The 19,043-nt window shown below is 58.9% G+C and overlaps 2 protein-coding genes across 12 annotated transcripts; one reads left to right on the forward strand and one right to left on the reverse strand.

Annotated features, from left to right (window-relative positions):
- Positions 1-2,104: 2,104 nt before the first annotated feature.
- Positions 2,105-5,603, reverse strand: FBXL6 (F-box and leucine rich repeat protein 6). Of its 3 annotated transcripts, none has more exons than XM_060115891.1 (9): positions 4,745-5,603; positions 4,311-4,469; positions 4,083-4,146; positions 3,652-3,780; positions 3,466-3,573; positions 3,267-3,380; positions 2,967-3,198; positions 2,632-2,878; positions 2,105-2,341 (listed from the first exon to the last, which is right to left on the reverse strand). In XM_060115891.1, exons 1-9 carry the CDS (start codon positions 5,173-5,175, stop codon positions 2,191-2,193), a joined length of 1,635 nt encoding a protein of 544 aa, XP_059971874.1. In that variant the 5' UTR covers positions 5,176-5,603; the 3' UTR covers positions 2,105-2,190. The 3 variants fall into 3 exon arrangements, with proteins under 3 accessions (XP_059971874.1, XP_059971873.1, XP_059971875.1); XM_060115890.1 differs by having other exon boundaries at positions 3,649-3,780; positions 4,745-5,601; XM_060115892.1 differs by lacking the exon at positions 3,267-3,380 and having other exon boundaries at positions 3,649-3,780; positions 4,745-5,602.
- Positions 5,285-8,081, forward strand: SLC52A2 (solute carrier family 52 member 2). 9 transcript variants are annotated; one of them, XM_060115900.1, is made up of 6 exons: positions 5,285-5,387; positions 6,011-6,255; positions 6,366-6,490; positions 6,872-7,233; positions 7,320-7,443; positions 7,551-7,853. In XM_060115900.1, exons 2-6 carry the CDS (start codon positions 6,126-6,128, stop codon positions 7,761-7,763), a joined length of 954 nt encoding a protein of 317 aa, XP_059971883.1. In that variant the 5' UTR covers positions 5,285-5,387; positions 6,011-6,125; the 3' UTR covers positions 7,764-7,853. The 9 variants fall into 9 exon arrangements, with proteins under 9 accessions (XP_059971883.1, XP_059971882.1, XP_059971876.1 ...); XM_060115899.1 differs by lacking the exon at positions 6,366-6,490 and having other exon boundaries at positions 7,551-8,081; XM_060115893.1 differs by having other exon boundaries at positions 6,366-7,233.
- The last annotated feature ends 10,962 nt before the right edge of the window (positions 8,082-19,043 follow it).

Below are 19,043 nucleotides of genomic sequence, written 5' to 3' on the forward strand. Positions count from 1 at the left end.
TTCCATTTGCTGTGCGAGCGGGTGGCGGTCAGCTTTTGCCCGAACAAGAGCTGCGCCGGAGGCGTCCCCTCCCCTTGGCCAGACCGCACCTCCAGCCCTGCCCGTCAGCCCCGGCGCCCTCTCCGCCGGCTCCCAGCTCGAGGGCCTGGGCCAGGACCCCGTTGTATGCACTGGCCCTATCTTAAGACCCTAAACAGTGGCTGGCGTCATGTTGAACCAAGGAGGGGAAGGGAGCGTGTCTGGGACCCCGTGGCCGGCTGGAAGGGACCCACCTCGTAGCGCTCCGACAGCTGCACCAGCACCAGCGGCTCCAGCTTGTGGCCGCACAGAACCAGCTGGAAGAAGCACCTTCCGTAGGCTGGCAAGGGGCAAGCCGCTCAGCCCCAGGTCTCTGGAGAGCCGGGGGCGGGGGCGCCGGGGGCGGGGGCGCCGGGGGCGGGGGCGCCGGGGGCGGGGGCGCCGGGGGCGGGGGCGCCGGGGGCGGGGCTTGGGCCAGTTGTCTGCTCCTCCCCACTCCACGTGGCTTCCCCTTCCCCTGCACGCCATCCCCCCCCACCCCCGGCCGCGGCCCGCCCCGTGCGTCACCATCGGAGCTGAGCGCCATGCGCACGTAGACCAGGTGAATGGGGCCCTGACACACGGTGCGGCCCTGGATGGAGAAGTGGTACACGCCGCGCTCGTGGTTCAGCACCAGGCGGCGCCGCGGTAGCGACGAGATCATGAGCCACAGGCCGACGCCCACGCCGTAGGCAGGGAAGCCCCAAGTCTCCTGCTTCTGCACCTGTGGGCGCCGCGGGGACTTTCTGAGCTGCCGCGGGACCCGGGGGCGGGGCACCGAGTGGGGGTCCGGCCCCCAGGGTAGGAAGGCCGTGGGGGGCGGGCCCAGGAGCTCAGACCTCGCTCACAAGCCCGAAGCTGACGAGGAGGAAGCAGACGATGAAGAGCAGCGTCCCCTTCCACAGCGTGTCCAGGTAGTACTCGAGCACGAAGACTGGGGGCGGCGCGGCAGGGGCGCGTGAGGATACCGGGCCCCTGCTCGCAGCCCGAGGTGGAAGTGCCAGGGCTTGGGCCCGGAACTGCCCGCCGCCCGCAGGGCCCGGGGCCGCTGTCAGGGTCCAGCCTGCAGTTCCAGCGCTCACGCAGGCCGCAGCCGGCCGGGCCCCGCCCCGTTCAGATTCCAGTCCCCGCCCCGCGTCCCCGCTCCGCCGGGTTCTGGTCCCGTCGCAACTGAGTGTCGCCCTCACCGTTGGGCTGCTGCTGCGTGAACGGGTAGAAACTGTTGTTCTTGAGGCGCTTGGCCAGGTTGCGCTCGGTGCAGAAGAGCCCTTGGGCCCAAAGCTGGAAGGGCTTGCTGCCGGAGGTCGTAGGCAGGCCGCTGACCCGGCCCTTGGGGGCCTGGGTCGGGTACAGACCGTCAGCTGTGCGGCTCGCCTGTTGCCACTGCCCACTGCTCACAGCCACACTCATACCTGGGAGAATAAAGCCTTCAGGGTTGCGGTCCAGGAAGGAGCAGTTCTCAGGCGAAGGCAGGGGAGCGACACCAAGTGGCGGTCTAGGCTGGGCTACGCTGGGTTCTAGAAGCTCTGGGCGGCGGGTTCTAGAAGGGGCCGTCCTGTTGATCATCCCTTCTCCAGGGAGTCGCCCGGCCCGGCCCTGCGGTGGGCGTGCACTTCCCCCGCTAGTCCCCACCCCACTGGAGGCCCCCTGTACAGCCTGGTTCACAGTCCTGGCCTGAAGGGTGGGGTAGTGCGACATCCCAGGCCTGAGCTGGAGAGGAATCTGTAGGCAGGTGCCCCACAACGAGCCCCGTAGCTGAGCATGGCCTCCCCTTCTCCATTGCCGCCTCTGCAATCACAGACATCTCACCTTAGTGTCCCTGAGGGTGGAAAGCACACACACACACACACACACACACACACTCACACTCAGTCCAAGATTTGAGCCCAGGATTGAGCAGGCAAGGCACAGCCACAGACTGACTCAGGAGCCCTGGGGGCTGCCCCCAACACCACAACACACAGGTTCTGGGCCAGTTCTAGCCCCAAGTAGTTCCCTCAGGGACAACCCCTAGCCTCTCACTGGGATACCAAAGACCACACATGAGTTCCTAAAAATGTTTTATTGTAACAAAATGCTCACACATTCAAAAATGGGAAAGGGGTCAGGGCAGGGCTGGCTGGCTGGAGCTGCCTAGCTGGGAGGGGGGAGACTGGTGAGCAGCTGCTGCAGGCACCACTGGACTTCCTCTGGGCCCCTGTAGGCCCGCTTCAGGCCCCGGGGAAGGCAGCGGCAGGACTCCAGGTTGAGGTACAGCAGGCCTGGGCAGTTGCTGATCACAGAGCTGTGGGAGCAGTGCAGGCCATGGGAGATTGAGCCACTGGCCCCAAGACCCAGGCACAGCATGGCTGAGCCAGTCTAAGGAGCCCTCTCTACCCTTGCACCGCAGCTGGCTCTGCCGCCTACAGCCATCAAAGCCCAAGCCCAGTACCCTTGGTGTCCCTAAGGCCAACCCCAGGCAGGGGCTGGGCCAGTATGGGCTCCCTTTTCAGACCCCTGGAGCTGGCAAGCCAGGCAGGACAGGGGATCAAGCCATACTGGCTCCAAGGAACTGGCGGGGGTGGGGATGCTGACCTGACTGTGCTTGGTGTGACCCGGGTGCCCCGGAGGTTGAGGGAGCACAGTGCCAGGTGCGAGCCCCCAGGGGTGCCTGAGAAGGAAGCTAAGGCCTGCTCCAGGTCCTTCTCACTGAAGCCCTGGCCACTCAAGTCCAGCTCCTGCAGAGTGTGGCACCACTTCTGAGTTAACAGAAGGCTGCCCTCCTTGGCTAGAGTCAGCCGGTCTGACATGCCATACAGGCCCAGGTGAAGCTGCTCCAGCTCTGGAGGTGAGAGGAATGGGCATGAGCTGTGGGGTGGGCAAGAATCCCCACATCCCACCTGCCCAGCCACCACCCGGGGAGTGCTGACCCTGACATGGAAGATCATGCAGGCCAGCAGGTGTGATTCGAGCACAGCCACGGAGATCCAGCAAGCGCAGGTGAGGGGAACCGTGGAGCAGGCGGTCCAGGACCTCGTTGCTCACAAAGTTGCAGGTGGAGCTGGCAAGGCAGAGCTCCTCGAGGCTGGGGAAGCCTGGGCCAGGAGTCGTCGCTCGCCCGGCAGGCTTGGGCAGCCACATCAGGTTCAGCAGCCGCAACACCTGGGAGCGAGGCCCAGGCTGCAGGTGGGGAGGGGGGTGACAGGTGGAAGAGGTGGGGCGGCAGGTACCTGCAGCTGGGGGCAGCCTTTCTGCAGGGCCTCGACAGGCAGCTGGAGGGGAGTGCTGTTGTGGTTGAGGCCAGTGCTCACCTCCAGGAGCTGGAGTTGAGGGCAGCAGCCGCCCTGGAGAGGAGGGGGAGAGGTGGGGCCGGAGGCCTGGCAGCCCTGGCTCAGCCCCCAGCTCTGCTGCTGCCCGTGACCAACCTACCAGCAGCGCACCCAGGACAGCTGTCGTCTGGGAGCCGTAGGTCAGCCACAGCTTCCGCATTCGGGGCCCCGCCTCCTCCAAGAAGCTTACCACAGCCGTGGACTCCACCTGGAGACCCAGCACAGAGGGACCGGTCAACTCAGCCCAGGCTTCCTTGGGGCCCCTGGGGACTCCTGGGCTCACCACGGAGTGCTGTATGTCCAGGCTGTGGAGCTGGGGGCAGGCTTTGGCTAGCATGGTCAGAGTGTCAGGGGTCACACCGTGGCAATCGGAAAGCTTGAGGAAGGTGAGCCGGGGACAGGACTCGCTAACCAGCTGTGGAAGACAGAGGGCCAGTTGGGGCTGAGGGAGGGCAGGCTGTGGTCCACAAGGGAAACAGACCAACGGCTGGTGCCAACCGCACTTTACTGCCTCAGCAATGGTCTCCTTCCTGGCCGTGCCAGGCCTACCTGGGTGCTCCCACCTCTCACACCTCCCTGCTGGAAGACACGCCAGGAAAGGAGAACCAAGCAGGCATCTTCATGGGGCATCGTTGGGCCCCACATTACCTGACCCACTCCCTGGTGGGTAACCCCAGAATGTCATGGCTGGCGTGCAGGGCAGCCTCGAGCTCTCACCTTCAACACAGGGTGTACCTGGGACTTCCAGTGGATGAGAGTCAGCCTCTGGAGCTGTGAGAACCTGGGCCGACAGCAAAGACAGAGCTGCACAGTGTTCCCACACTGCCCCTTCTGCCAGCCTTCTCCCCACCCATCACCTTCGTGCAGGGATGCAGGAGGGGGCCTGGGGCTTTCACACAACACAGAAGGGGAATGAGGGGATAAGAAAAAGATGAAACTGCTCACCGACTGGGCATAAGCCACTCCAGGGAAGCAAGAAGCTTCTTCTCAGTCTTGGTCCCACTCTTGGCGGAGCGGCCAGTCAGCGGGGGTGACAGGGTGAGTGTGTGCCAGAGCGCTGGCTGGGAGGCGGCCTCGTGCCAGCGGCGGCACACGCGTGCAGCCCTGGGAGAAAATCTCTCCTGAGGGGCCGGGCCTTTTGTGGTCGATGCTCGCCCTCACGGGCTGTCGCTATGGGGTTTTCTAAGAGGAGGGACCTGCCCCCCGCCAACTCTCACAACGCTGCGGACCCCTCAGTTCAAAGTCGGGCCCCTGGGATTCCAACTGGACGCCCTGAGAGACTGCGCTCCCTGGGACGCGTGTGTGGGTGCTCAGCCACCCGCTGAGTGCCTAAGAGGTCAGCCTGAGACCCGGCGCTGTGCGCGATGGTCCTGGGGTACCTGCCAAGGAAGGGTATAGGCCCATCCGCCGCCACCAGCAGCCCGAAAATCTGCAGCAGGATTTCCAAGGGAATGCGGTCGCCCCAGCCCGGGTCGGGCTCCTGGTGCGGTGCGGGCGCGGGTGCGGGTGCGGGTGCGGGTGTGGTCCTGGCCTTGGCCTTGGCCTTGGCCTTGGCCTTGGCCTCAGCGGCGCGGGCCCGGTGGAGCCGCAGCAGCTGAGCACGGCGGGCGGCGCGCCTCTGAGCGCGGGGGCGGGCGGGCCCCGGGCCTGGCAACACCAGCAGCATGCTGTCCGACTGCAGCAGGTGGTAACCGGAGCCGCTCGGCGCCAGCCGATCCCACCACCAGTCCTCCGCCGAGCGGCTCCGCGCCCCGGCCAGCGGCAAGATCCGGACCCTTTGCCGGGCCCGCCGGGCCGCACCCGGAGCCATAGCCACTCGCTGCGTTCCGAGTTCCGCCCAGGGGAGCGGAAGAGGCGGCTCCTGCGGCGGAAGGGGTGGGGCCGTCGGGGGCGCGGCTTGCCTCGGGGGGCGGGGTCAGGGCCCCGGCAGGCCCTCCCGCCCCTGGACTCCCCACTCGATTTCCGGAGCGGTATATCAGGCGCTGGGGCGCGCCGGCGGGTGGTTTCTCCGAGTCCCGGCGGGTGAGTTGGAGTCCTCGCTCCCGCTCGGCTGCGTTTTGCGGCCCCACCGGTTCTGGGCTGGGGCCTCGACCCTGGGCCGGAGGCGGCGCCCTCGAAGTGTGGCGGGACGGCCGGTCGCCAGGTCAGGGAGCGCGCGTGTTCAGGACCGGGAGGCGCAGGCACCCCAGCGTACCGGTCGGCTCTCCGCCGCCCCGCTGACGCAGCGAGGGGCGGTGCCCGCCGCGGCCACACCCCCAGCCCCGACTTGTCTCCGGCTGTCTCGGGTCTCGCAGAAGCCGCAGAGGTGTGCTTGGCGCCTGAGAGGTGGACCTGTCCCGGAGTCCTTGTCCCGTATCCATGGGGTGGGGGGAGTACTCTGGCGGCCTCGGTAGTTCACACCCGAAGATCATCTCCCTCTTTCATCATCCTCTCCTGGGCTTCGGCGCCTTCTTGCTTCCCTGCCTGCCGGCCTTTGCTGTGTCGTGACCCCGGCACAGGCTGCCGGTGTGCTTGGTCCCTTCTTCTCCCCATCCCCCACCCCCGGCATCCCCCCAGTTTCCCTGGCCTTGGCCGTCTGGTCCTCTCCTGACGATGGTTCTGTGTCTCTCCCTTGTGATTCTGCACACATGTTTCTTTCTTTCAAGCTAGACGAAGCCTTCACTTCCCGGAGGAGCCGAAGCGTCTTTTTTGGACCTAGGTGGGGAAAGAAGAGCTGGTTGTGACCTCTGCCCTGTCCTGAAGGCTCCAGCCTTGGGCTAAATGGCGGCACCCCCGCTGGGCCGTCTGGTGCTGACCCACGTTCTGGTAGCCCTCTTTGGCATGGGCTCATGGGCTGCCATCAACGGGATCTGGGTAGAGCTGCCTGTTGTGGTGAAAGACCTCCCCGAGGGTGAGTTCATGTGGGCAGGGGGCGAGGCTGCGTGCGGGGGAGGTGGCTTGCAGCTGCTCTCTGGCCCTGCGCATCCTGCCCGACACGCTTCCTCCTTTTTTTCCTTACAGGTTGGAGTCTCCCCTCCTACCTCTCTGTGCTTGTGGCGCTGGGGAACCTGGGTCTGCTGGTGGTGACCCTGTGGAGGCGGCTGGCCCCGGGCAATGGCGAGAGGGCCCCCATCCAAGTGGTGCAGGTGCTGAGCGTGGTGGGCACGGCCCTGCTGGCCCCTCTGTGGCCCCACGTGGCAACAGTGGCGGGGCAGGAGCACTCCGTGGCCTTCCTGGCTCTCTCCTTCGTGCTGGCGCTGGCCTGTTGTGCTTCGAATGTCACTTTCCTGCCCTTCCTGAGCCGCTTGCCACCTTCCTTCTTGCGGTCCTTCTTCCTGGGTCAGGGCCTCAGTGCCCTGCTGCCCTGTGTGCTGGCCCTAGTGCAGGGTGTGGGTCGCCTCGAGTGCCCACCAACCCCCACCAATGGCACTCCTGGGCCCCCCATTGACTTCCCAGAGCGTTTTCCTGCCAGCACTTTTTTTGGGGTCTTGTCTGCCCTATTAGTCGTTTCAGCTGCCGCCTTTCAGGGTCTCCTGGTGCTGTTGCCGTCACCACCGCCTGTACCCACAGGAGGCCCAGGGCCTTGCCTGCAGGTGGGAGCCCCAGGAGTGGAGGAAGAGGAAGAGGCCTCACCCCTGCAGGAGTCTCCCAGCAAGGCGGCAGGCACCACCCGCAGCCCAGAACCTGCGGCCCATCGGCTGCTCTCCACCCGTGGTGTCTGCCTGCTGGGCCTGCTGGCCGTCACCAACGCTCTGACCAATGGTGTGTTGCCTGCTGTGCAGAGCTATTCCTGCTTGCCCTATGGGCGCCCAGCCTACCACTTGGCTGTGGTGCTGGGCAGTGCCGCCAACCCCCTCGCCTGCTTCCTGGCCATGGGTGTTCTATGCAGGTATGTGGGCAGCCCAGGCCACTCAGGGTGGGACTTAGGGGTGAGAGCCTGGGCCTGAGCCCTGAGTTTTTGCTCACCCCTGGCAGGTCCCTGGCAGGGCTGGGCAGTCTCTCCCTGCTGGGCATGCTCTTTGGGACCTACCTGATGGCGCTGGCAATCCTGAGCCCCTGCCCACCTCTGGTGGGCACCTCTGCAGGGGTGGTCCTTGTGGTAAGTATGTTGGGGCACAGTGAAGCAAAGAGGGTGGCAGTAGGGAGGGGGTTCACTCTAGAGCGGGGCATCTCACGCTCAGCCTGCTACTGTGTCCACCTTCCCAGGTGGTGTCGTGGGTTCTGTGTCTCGGCGTGTTCTCATACGTGAAGGTGGCTTCCAGCTCCCTGCTGCATGGGGGGGGCCAGCGGTCGTTGCTGGCAGCTGGCGTGGCCATCCAGGTGGGCTCTCTGCTCGGCGCCGTGGCCATGTTCCCTCCCACCAGCATCTACCACGTGTTCCGCAGCGGGCAGGACTGTGTGGACCCCTGTGGCCCCTAAGCCTGAGCAGGTGGGGACTCCGCTCCACTCCACTTGTCTTCAGGTTGGGGTTGCCACAGTGCCTGCGTGCCCACAGCCCAGGGAGGCCCACCCTACAAGCAGCCTGCTCACGGATGCCTGCGTACTCCACAGGAGAACCTGGCACTGCAGGCCAGGGTTGGGACCACAGAGCAGGCTCGGAGCCAGGGCCCGGCTGGGGATGTGGATTTGGCCCAGGCCCAGGACCTGTGTGTGATTTGTACAATAAAGCGTGTTTATTTCATGAGTTAGAGCTAACCCTAGGAACAACTCTTGCTGTGTAGATACATCTCTCTTGAGCTAGAGCAGTAGCCTGACCTGTTCAACAGGGGCCTGTCCCACTCACTGGGGCACTCATAGATCCTGGGGGTCATGGAACCTCCTCCTAAACACAGATACACATACAGAACTGCCCAGAGGGAGGGTGAAGGCCAGCCCCCAGGGCCTGGAGTGTAGGCCAAGGACCCACACAGGCCATGCTATGGCAGTCAGAGGCTGTGTGGTGGGCCGAGCCAGCCAGGCACGAAGGTCAGGCCGCATGGGCTGCCTCGTAGTCGCTGCCTTTGTGGCCTGGGTGTGGCACACTTACCCGCTGCTTTATGGGAGGATCCTACTGGGGGATTTGTGCCAGGGGCTTGTTGCCAGGTCCTGGCACAGAAAGGGCTCAGCGAGTGGGACTTAGAAGAGACTGGGGTGTGAGGGTCCATCCGATCTTGGGATTCTTCTGCCCAAGAACGTGGTCCCCTCCCCGAAACCACCAGCCTCGTTTGTAGCTCCTGTGATCAAACCTGCAAAGGCCCCAAACCCTTTCTTCACACGGACGGACAGTGACTGCCTTCCCCCTGGGCTGCTGGCGGGCGGCTCCGAGCGGCCCACGCTCTGTTCCCACCCTGGAACAGCAGTCCAGGCCTTTGCTCGTTGGTGTCTGCAGGGAGCTCAGCACCAAACACAGGCTGTCCTGCACCGGGGGCTCCCCCCACAGGACTGGTGGGGACTGGAGTGCGCCCCCAGCCAGGAGGGCCGGGAGGATCTGAGAGGGGGTTCAGACGGGGGCTGCCGCGGGGCCGGGGCCTGGGCTTCTGCCGCCGCCGCCTCTGTGCCTCCTGGGCAGGTGGGGAGCAGAGGCCTGGGGGGGGACACCTGAGCCGTGAGCCACTGTGACTGGCGTGGTACCGAGAGCCCATTCTCACAGGCAATGAGCCCCGCTTCCACAGGGGGCCCTGCAGCTGCCAGGGGCCAGGCGTGGGCCCCGGGAGGAGCGGCTCCTGCCCTGCTGGCCAGCTCTCTCCGGATGCCCTTTCTAAGCTTCTGAAGCCGGTTGTCCTTGACTCGAGCTGCGCGGAGCCTTCTCGGGGTCTTCCTCCCTGGCCTTGGTGGGACCGGCTGAGCTGAGGGACTTCCTGGCGGGAGAGAAAGATCCCCAGGCCTTGACCGCGCATCAGGCATATGGTGGGACCAGGCTCCCAACTGGCCCAGACAGAGCCCAGCCCTTAAGGTAGAAGGCCACCGCCCTCCAGGGCGCTAACCACCCGGCTCCCTGACCTGATAGGGCTGGGGAGGGGGGCGCTGGCAGGCGGGTGTGAGCTGTGGAAGCCACCTCTGGAGAGTGGGAGGGAGGAGGCCGAGGGCGTGTCGGGGGTGGCGTGGCCCCGGGCCTCCGCGTGCCCTCCCCTGGCCTCTCTGACGCTGCCCTCACCCCTCCCCAGCCCACCCTGGGGCCGGAGGCTGGTGGAGCCTCCCCCCAGTTCCTTCCTGCCTTCCCTCACGTTGGGCGTCTGTGGAGCCTCCCCTGCCGGCGTGTGTGTCTGCGCCACGTATGCCAGGCGTGAGGGCCCCGGGAAGCAAGGCACGGTCTCCCGAAGTGGAGGGGAGGGGTGGCGTGGCGTGGCGTGGCGTGGTCTTGAGCCCCGGAGGCCAGGACCGCAGGGGTGGCTTGAAGGAGCCCCTGCCCTTTGTTGTCTCCAGGGCGTCCGGTCAGCTCCCCAGAGGGAACAAGGCAGGAGCCCAAACAACCAGGGGAGGAAGACGCCTCGGGGCCAAGTCCTAGAGAGCTGCTGGCACGCCCTTCCTCTCGTGTCCAGGCCTGAGGCCAGTGGCCGGGAAACAGCGCGGCCCACCACGCCAGCCCCTCAGAGCTGAGCGTCCCCCCAGGGCCCTATCCGGGCACGCACACCTCCAGCTGGACAGCAGGTGGCCAGCCACTCAAGCTCACAGCCCTACCCAAAGGGTCTCTCAGGCCCGGGGTGGTGAGGAACTTAAAGGAGACCCCAGAAGGGAGGCGGTGTCCAAGGCAGGACCGAAGGCACCGTCCCCAGAGCGGAGCCCCGGGCCCTCTGTGGTCCGTGGCTCAGGTTCTCTCGAAACCAGAGAAGAGCCAGCCAGGGTGTGCCCTGCCACGCGCAGCCCCTCCGCAGGTGTGTGGCCACTGCGGCCACTCCCCCAAGACGGAGAGGGACGAGGCTCACCGGCTCTGGCTGAGCAAGTAGGGGTGGGGCCTTCACCTTCGTTCAGTCCTGGCTTTGTCAGCCCACCGGGGTCCCTAGGCAGGGGTGGGTTCCGACGCGGGCATGAGTGTGACAACACCTGGGTGAGGGGACGGTCACACCCCTCATCTGCGCCTGTTCAGAGCCCCACTGCCTGACTTGGGGACAAGGGATGAGTCCTTTCAGGGGCTCCCTCCCCTCCATGGATTCAAAGGGACCTCCCCGCTTCCATGGGGAGTGGGGCCAGAGGATGGGAGTGTGGGAGTGACGGCCTCTGGTAAGGGAGCGGGTGCAGGTCATCAGCAATTCCGGAATCGGCCACTCTCGGACCAGGCCCACACTGCCTTGGGGTGCTGCCCACCTCAGTGGGGCCACATGCTCTCTACTGCACTTTCCAGGGGCTCAGAGGCCCCTTCGTTCTAGTGGGCTGTCAGTCACAGGCCCCTGCCTTCCACCCTTTGGCTGGGTGGGTGCCCGGCTAATCCAGCTGTGGTGCCCACCCTCCTGCCCATGGTGATTGAACTGGGAACCCTGGCCCTGGGGAGCAAGTCAGGCTCTAACAGAGATTTGTCTCGGGGGTGTCGGTCATCCCAAGAGCTATAAAAAATACCCAGAGTACTCAGGGTGCACACCAGAGGATGAAGGCGTCCCAGAGGCAAGCAGAGCGAAGGGTGGAGAGGCAGAACTCGGAGAGCATTCTGGGGTCTCCTGGATCCAGCTGTCCCCGAAGCTGAACCCCTTGGACTTGCAAGTTACGTGGGCTCACAATTTCTTGCTTAAGTTGAGTTGGTTCTTGTCTGTCACAGCTGCAGGAGTTGTGAAATCCTCTTTCGTCTCCTCTCTGAAGCATTTAGGACTGTTCAGACCTTGCACGCAGGGCACCGGTTAATCTTTCCTTGCCTGGGAGAGAGTCGGTCATTCTCTTGGAGACTCTCCCTGTCGTGCTCCCCATGACCCTTCCGTCTCCCAGGCCCCCACCTCCAGCTCCTGACCAGGGTGCTTCCCTGACCCACTTCCGACCTGCGTAGAAGAGTCTCCTGGACGTCTGACCCTCTCAGAACACCTCAAACCAGGCCAGTGGGGGAAGAAGGCAGGACCACCCGGGAGAAGGTTTCTGGCTGCGTAACTGTATGAGCTAAATGAAAGGCAAGTGGCAAACCAGCCTGGAAATTCCCCTCGTTTTGCAAGAGAGGCAGGAAAGCCGAGCTCTTTAGAAAGCAGATTGCAAAAGATTCCCTACCTGATCCCTCGTTGACACCTCCGAGCCAGCCCTTGATATTCCCTTTGAAAAACATTCTGTGGACAGCACCCTCTGAGAGCGCTGAGCGGGAGCACTGAGTGGGTATGTGTTGTGGCCGGGGAGACCAGGGCACCAATTCTCTAAAGGCAAGTCGTGGGGAAGGCAGCTCCTCAGCGCCCCGCCCCCCGCTGCAGGTGTCCATACTGCCCGTGCCCCCCCTACCCCACCCCCACACTGACTTAAGCCAGAGGGATGCAAAGAGATGCTGAGGCCAGGGTGCTCGGGCTCCAGGGCCAGTTAGCACGTGGGCTTGAACATCCAGAGAGGAAAAGCAGGCAGATCCACAGACGAAGGTGTCTGCTCTCTATTGCACTGCAGGTCCTGGCAAGGGTGGTTAGGCAGGAAAAAGAAACAAAAGGCATCCAGATTGGAAAAGTAAAACTCTCTATTCTCAGATGATGCGATTTTTTTAAAATGATTTTCTTCTTTCTTTTTTTATAAATTTATTTATTTATTTCTGGCTGTGTTGGGTCTTCGTTTCTGTGCGAGGGCTTTCTCCAGTTGTGGAGAGAGGAGGCCACTCTTCATCGCGGCGCGCAGGCCTCTCACTGTCACGGCCTCTCCCGTTGCGGAGCACAGGCTCCAGACGCGCAGGCTCAGTAGTTGTGGCTCACGGGCTTTGTTGCCCCGCGGCATGTGGGATCTTCCCAGACCAGGGCTCGAACCCGTGTCCCCTGCATTGGCAGGCAGATTCTCAAACACTGCGCCACCAGCGAAGCCCCGCTTTTCTTTTCTTTTCTTTTTTTTTTTTTTTAATATTTATTTGGCTGTGCCGGGTCTTAGTTGTGGCGCACAAACTCTTAGTCGTGGCACGTGAGATCTAGTTCCCTGACCAGGGATTGAACCTGGGCCCCCTGCATTGGGAGGGCGGAGTCTTAGGCACTGAACCACCAGGGAAGTCCCTCAGAGGACACAATTCTATGTTTAGAAACTCATAAGGAGAGACTTCCCCAGTGGCGCAGTGGTTAAAACTCTGCACTCCCAGTGTAGGGGACCCAGGTTCGATCCCTGGTCAAGGAACGAGGTGCCACGTGCCGCAACTAAGGAGCCTGCTTGCCTCAACTAAGACCCAGCACAACCAAATAAATAAATAAATATTTTTAAAAAGGAAAGAAAGAAACTCATAAGGAATCCACAAAAATCTATATTAGGACTAAAAAAACAAATTCAACCAAATTTTGCAGATTACAACATACATATACCGAAAACAAACATAGAAAAAGAGATCAGATTTGTGGTCACCAGAGGCAAGGGGTGGGGGGAGGGGGAATTGGATGAAATTGGTCAAAAGGTACAAACTTCCAGTTATAAGTACTAGGTATATAATGTACAACATGATTAATATAATTAACTGCTGAATGTTATATATGAAAGTTGTTAAGAGTAAATCCTAAGAGTTCTCAGTACAAGGAAAAAAACTTTTTTTCCTTTTTCTTTTATTTTGTATCTATATGAGATGATGGATGTTCATTAAATGTACTGAGGTCATCATTTCATGATGTATGGGAGTCTAATCATTATGCTGCACGCCTTACACTTACACAGTGCAAACATCAATTACATCTCAATAAAACTGGAAGAAAAAAAGAGCATTTGCTTTCAAAGCATATATGTATGTATGATAATATAAAAATATGTGGTCAGGGCTTCCCTGGCGACGCAGTGGTTGAGAATCTGCCTGTCAATGCAGAGGACACGGGTTCGAGCCCTGGTCTTGGAAGATCCCACATGCCGCGGAGCAACTAAGCCCGTGCGCCACAGCTACTGAGCCTGTGCGTCTGGAGCCTGTGCTCCGCAACGAGGGAGGCCGCGACAGTGAGAGGCCCGCGCACCGCGATGAAGAGTGGCCCCCGCTTGCCACAACTAGAGAAAGCCCTTGCACTAAATGCACTAAGAAAAAAAGAAAAAGAATAATGTTGGAGGAATCTCTCACAGTTCCCAATTACAAAACTTATTACAAAGCTACGCTAATTGAGGCAAGGTGGTGCTGGATATTCAAGACACGTGGATCGATGGAATAGAATCACAGGTTCAGGATGAAACTCTTACACTTATGGTTGATGGATTTTTGGCAAGGTGCCAAGACAATTCAATGTTGAAAGAATAATCTTTTATACAACTGAATATCCACATGCAAAAGAACGATGTTTGACCCCTACATCACACCATATACAAAAATTAACTCAAAAGTGGATCGTAGGCAAATTTAAGAGTTAAAACTGAAATTCTTGGAAGAAAACGTAGGATTAAATCTTAACAATCTAAAAGCATAAGCAACAAAAGGAAAATTAGATAAAGTGGACTTTATCAAAGTTAAAAACTTCTGTGCTTCAAAGGACATTATCAGGAAACTGAAAGGACAATCCATGGAATGGGGGGAAATGTTTGCAAATCATCTATCTGATAAGGGACTTGTATCCAGAATATATAAAGCACTCTTACAGTTTTACAATAAAATGACAAATAACACACACACACACACACACACACACACACACACACACTCACTCTCTCTCTCTCTCTCTCTCTCTCTGCCTGCCTCTTGTCTGTAGAAAAACTTTAGCGTCCTAATCCTTCCCTGAGTTCTAAAGAGTAAATTTAATCAGAGAAGTGATAAAATGCAGAAAGAAAGGAAAACAGTCAAGCAAGACAAAATAATAATAGTTTAGCCATTGAAGTCAAGGACCTTTAGTTCCTCCTCAAGGACTATAGAGACTTTTCTGAGCCATGTCCTTGAGCTGATCTGCAGACGCTGAAACCCACACCAGCTGGAAGACGTTAACTGTCTGCTGCCCACAAGCCCATAGACCTCAGACCGGTTGGAACAAGAAAGTTGATGATGTTGACTCCCGATTACCTCACCACCAGCCAATCAGGAGAATGTCCACAAGCTGACCACTCACCGCACAACCCTGTCCCTCACCCTGTTTTTAAAAACCTTTCCCTGAAAGCCTTTGGGGGGTTTGGGCCTTTTAAGCACTAGCTGCCTGGACTCTTTGCTTGGCGCCTGCATGAACTCTTTGTCTAAGTTTTTAAAAAATTGGTTTTACTGGGGACTTCCCTGGCAGTCCAGTGGTTAAGACTCCGTGCTTCTGATGCAGGGGGTGTGGGTTCGATCCCTGGTCAGGGAATTAAGATTGCATGTGCCACGCTGCCAAAAATTTTTTTTAATTTGTCTTACTATCTTTGCATGTCACAGAAACAACCAAATCTTTTTGTCAGTTGCATCATTCTTATTTTGACCCTCATCAGGCCTCTTTCATTTGAAAATGTTAGGTAGTAAATTAGCAACACCCACTGAGTCTCTCATCTTCTGTTTCACCTGAGGCTCTGCCATCAGCCACAGGAGAGAGACTAAGCCTTCAATGGAGGATAGCCCCAGAGTCCCTGAGAAAAAGTTGGGACCATGTCCTTCAAACTATTGACCTATCTGAGGATGGACATTCGGATGACCTTTGGACACCTCGAGGTGGATTCCCCATTTCCAGCCTCTCATGGAGAAGAAGCCCGTGCCTTGGACTGCTCACCCCAAACCCAGCTAACCAGAAACTGATAACAGGACAGCGTGAGCAGGTGAGGGAAATGCTTCCGTGGTCATTTGCCTGAACACCATTGATGTTGTTTCAATGCTCTGTTTCCTGGTATTAAAAAACAAAAATTCAACCAACTAAAATTTGAAGGTCTAATTGGTGTTACTGACCAATTAATGAATTAGGCAGCATGCTATCCAGCAAGTATAGGGGAGTTCCAAAGGGCTCCAGAAAGGGGAAGATTTTTAAAAGCAAGACAAAAAACTCATAAACAAAAAAGACGATGTCAGGCTTAGGTCACCTACTTATGGGGGATGGAAGCGGTCATTGTGCCGGATGACTTCCTCTTCCTCTGTGGGTGGCGAGGGCCCATGTGTCAGGTAACCTCATTGGTGCCGACCAGAGAATTCCTGACTGACCAGTTAAGACTGCATTTCTGGGGGAGGTTGAAGCTTCAGTAAGGGTTGCTGTTAAGCCCTGGTTTAGTGGCCTGGCTGAGCATATGTGATTCCCTTTGGGGGCTGTGGCTTTCTTTTTAACACTGGGTACATAAAGAAGCCCTTTCCCTCTCCTCAAGCTATCTGTAACCCATAGTCATTTAGTAGACTCTTTTTGTAAACTGAAACGCAGCCTTTTAAAATGACACCTGCGGACTTCCCTGGTGATGCAGTGGTTAAGAATCTGCCTGCCAGTGCAGGGGACACGGGTTCAAGCCCTGGTCAGGGAAGATCCCACATGCCGCGGAACAACTAAGCCCGTGCGCCACAACTACTGAGCCTGCGTGCCACAACTACTGAAGGCCGTGCGCCTCGAGCCTGTGCTCCGCAACAGGAGAGGCCACTGCAATGAGAGGCCCATGCACCTCAACAGAGTAGCCCCCGCTCGCCACAGCTAGAGAAAGCCTGCACGCAGCAACAAAGACCCAATGCAGCCAAAATTAAATAAATAAAATATATTAAAAAAAAAAAAAAACAAGCAATACAGAAATGTCTTACTTAAAAAAAAAGTATCATAATGGTATCTCCATTGTTGTTTAGTTCATGCCCTTCCAGGTTATCTGATTCTGACTTCATCAGTTCCCTGCCTTTCATTGTCTGTGAGCTATTTTACAGCTCTGTAAATTGTCAGTGACCAACAGCAATGAAAATACTTCCTTTTTATAGACATGCAAATACATTTGGTCCAGTAGAGGTTCACTTGTACTTTTCCTGTGAAAAAAGCCAATCTCCATCTATTTTAAAGTTTATTTTAGCATTCCTTTACTCCATATAAATTTGTGGTTTTCGAACCTCTTTTTTTGAATTTGTAACCCCTTTCCTGGTTCTCTCATTAGTTAATGAGTTAAGTAAACCTTTGACACACTGTACTAGTTTTCTAGGACTGTTGGAACAAATTACCACAAATCTGGTGTCTTAAAACAACAGAAATTTATTCCGTCACAGTGCTAGAGGTCAGAAGTCTGGAATCAAGATGTTGGCAGGGTTGGTTCCTTCTGAGGGCTGTCGGGAGGATCTGTTCCAGGCTCCCGTCCAGCTTCTGGTGGTGCCAGCCATCCTCGGTGCCCCTTGGCTTGTGGCCACATCCGCAGTCTTTGCCTCTGTCTTCACATGGACTTCTCCTCTGGGTCTCAGATCGCCTTCTCCCTTCTCATGTAAGTACGCCAGTCCTTGGATTTAGAGCCCATCCTCATTCAGGACGATCCCAACTAGGGAGCCTTAACTTAATTACATCTGTAACAACACTATTTCCAAAGAAAGTCACATCACAGATTCCAGAGGTTAGAACTTGGACAAACCTTTTGGGGGAATGTTGCTCCCATCATGTCTGTGTGTCATGCTTCTTAATATACACCTGCACTCTTTTTCTTTAAGAGCAGCTTGAAGATTCAAGGCCCTGGAAACACAGGGTGCTGGGAGATTGTGCAGATATGCTTGGGGGTGGGGGACCCACTGGGGGAGACTGGAGGAGACTGTGTCTGGGGTGTGAGTGGAACGGAAGCGGTGGTCACTGCGGCAAGGTTTCCTTGGTGCCCCTGGGGCCCAGCAGTCCCAGTCTGAGGGAACTGACCCCATACAGCACCACCAGGGGTGGGGTACCCCTGATTCAGTCCAGGGGCTTGTGTCCTGCCATGCAGAGGGAGGACTTGCAGCCCTCAGCTCTGGTGGGAGCCCAGGCTAGTACCAGGGTCCTCTGATGTGGAAATAGGTCAGAGTTCATTCCTTTGTTCATCTGGGTGCTGGGAAACAGCTATAAACCCTCCTCCCACCCCCATTCCCAGCCCAGGGCAGTTGATGGCCCAGGCTTCCAGTGCCATCTGTAACTGAGTACCGGTCAGCTCATCCTGCTACCTTGCACCTTGCTTTTGTCCCTTCTCAGATGTCCTGGAGGCATTCCTGTATCAGCTACACCCACCCTATCTCCTAGTTCATTAAATGTTATGGGGTTAGGTGGGGAGGTCAAATGTGTACAACTGGAAACTTTCCGGAAAGCCTGGCCCTGGGAGGGGCTCCAGATCCACTCTGTCAGGCCCTGGCCTGGACACTAGGACACAGCAGTGGAGACGAGAGGCCACATTCCTGTCCTCCTGGCAAGGCAGGCAAAAAATCAGTGAGCCATCTGTATTCAGCCAGGGTATGGAGCCCAGCATTTGCTACAGTGGGGACAATGGGAACGAGGTGATTCAGGACATTGAGGTACATCGTAGCAGAAAAGAAGGAAGGAGGCACAGGCCTGCCTGGGCCCAGGGATACCCAAAAGAGCAGGCACCATTGGGAGGAGGAGCCATGTGAGAGGGGAGGGGCCACGTGGGAGAGGGAGGGGCCACGTGGGAGAAGGGGCTGACAGGAGAACCATCAGGTGGGACCAGACTTCAAGGAGAAAGCTTCCTGAGTCATCAGTGTGAAGGTGGGGTCCTAGTATGTGTGGGGTAGGGGACACGAGGCCCAGGGCATCCACTGCAGAATGGCCAGGCCACAGGAGCACTCAGGACAAACCCCTGTCCCCGACCCCGAGGGCGTGAGCTTCGCTGAGGTTAGCACGTGGCTGGCTGGTGGATCTGCCCTTGAAGAAGTTATGCGGAGTGGGACCAGGGGCTGGTGGAACCTCGGAAAGGGGGCCGCGACGGCCAGAGGAGAGCACCTGAGCGAGTGGGTGCTACCTGTCAGGGTGACAGGGAAGCAGGCGAGGGGAGGGGAGAGAAGATTTGGCATCAGCTGGGAGGGCCATTGAGCAGAGAGGATGGGTCCTGCCCTCCCAGAGGGCGGCAGGAGAGGAGGGATGGGAGGGGCGGGAGAGGCTGGCAGGCCAGTGAGGGAGGCAGAAGCTTTCTCCGCGGGCCTCGCCTCCCCTGTGCTCACTGTTCACGGCGTGGTTACTGAGTGTCCACCTCCCCGGCCGCCCACCCGCACACAGCAGGTGCTCGCATCAGTGGCTTAGATCCAGGTGAACAGCAGGCATTGCATGGACAGGGAGCTCTATTAGCTTGTGAGTTATGACCTCATTTTGCAGCGAGGAAAATAAGGCTTGAGCAGTTAGAGAGATTCACCCTAATCCGTGGCACGGAAGTGCTGGGCCGGACTGGCCGCCCCTCCCCCTCCCCAGGTCCAGCTCCAGCCCTCGGCGCTGACCTCCTAGTGGGGTCCCTTCTCTCTCTCAGCTTCCGCCCGTTCTGTGAGCTCCTGGGCAACAGGTGAGCTGACCTCCCCAAGCCTCAGCTTCTACCGGGGGTGGGAAAAGACACCAGCGGCAGGAACCGATGGCGTGCCTGCCGGAGGGACTCGCCACGGTCCTCAGCCTTCACGAGGGCCGGTCCTTGCCCTAAAGCTAGGTCGCCGGGGGCCGCCAGGGGGTGCTGCTAGGCCGCGGCCGCGGGCCCGCTCGGGGCAAGGCCTCCAGTTCCCGCCCACTGGGGCGGTGCGCGCGTGCGCACTGCGCCCCGCCCGCAGGGACT

This window comes from Mesoplodon densirostris, chromosome 13 (assembly GCF_025265405.1).
Source record: "Mesoplodon densirostris isolate mMesDen1 chromosome 13, mMesDen1 primary haplotype, whole genome shotgun sequence".
Taxonomy (NCBI): domain Eukaryota; kingdom Metazoa; phylum Chordata; class Mammalia; order Artiodactyla; family Ziphiidae; genus Mesoplodon; species Mesoplodon densirostris.

Coding starts and splice junctions, on each gene's coding strand:
- FBXL6 (XM_060115890.1), bottom strand. CDS start 5,175: ATGGCTCCGGGTGCGGCCCGGCGGGCCCGGCAAAGGGTCCGGATCTTG. Junction 4,470..4,744: donor CCTATACCCTTCCTTGGCAG/GTACCCCAGGAC, acceptor ATTTTCTCCCAG/GGCTGCACGCGTGTGCCGCC. Junction 3,381..3,465: donor CTGTCCTGGGTGCGCTGCTG/GTAGGTTGGTCA, acceptor CCTCCTCTCCAG/GGCGGCTGCTGCCCTCAACT.
- SLC52A2 (XM_060115893.1), top strand. CDS start 6,126: ATGGCGGCACCCCCGCTGGGCCGTCTGGTGCTGACCCACGTTCTGGTA. Junction 6,256..6,365: donor GGTGAAAGACCTCCCCGAGG/GTGAGTTCATGT, acceptor TTTTCCTTACAG/GTTGGAGTCTCCCCTCCTAC. Junction 7,444..7,550: donor CTGCAGGGGTGGTCCTTGTG/GTAAGTATGTTG, acceptor CCACCTTCCCAG/GTGGTGTCGTGGGTTCTGTG.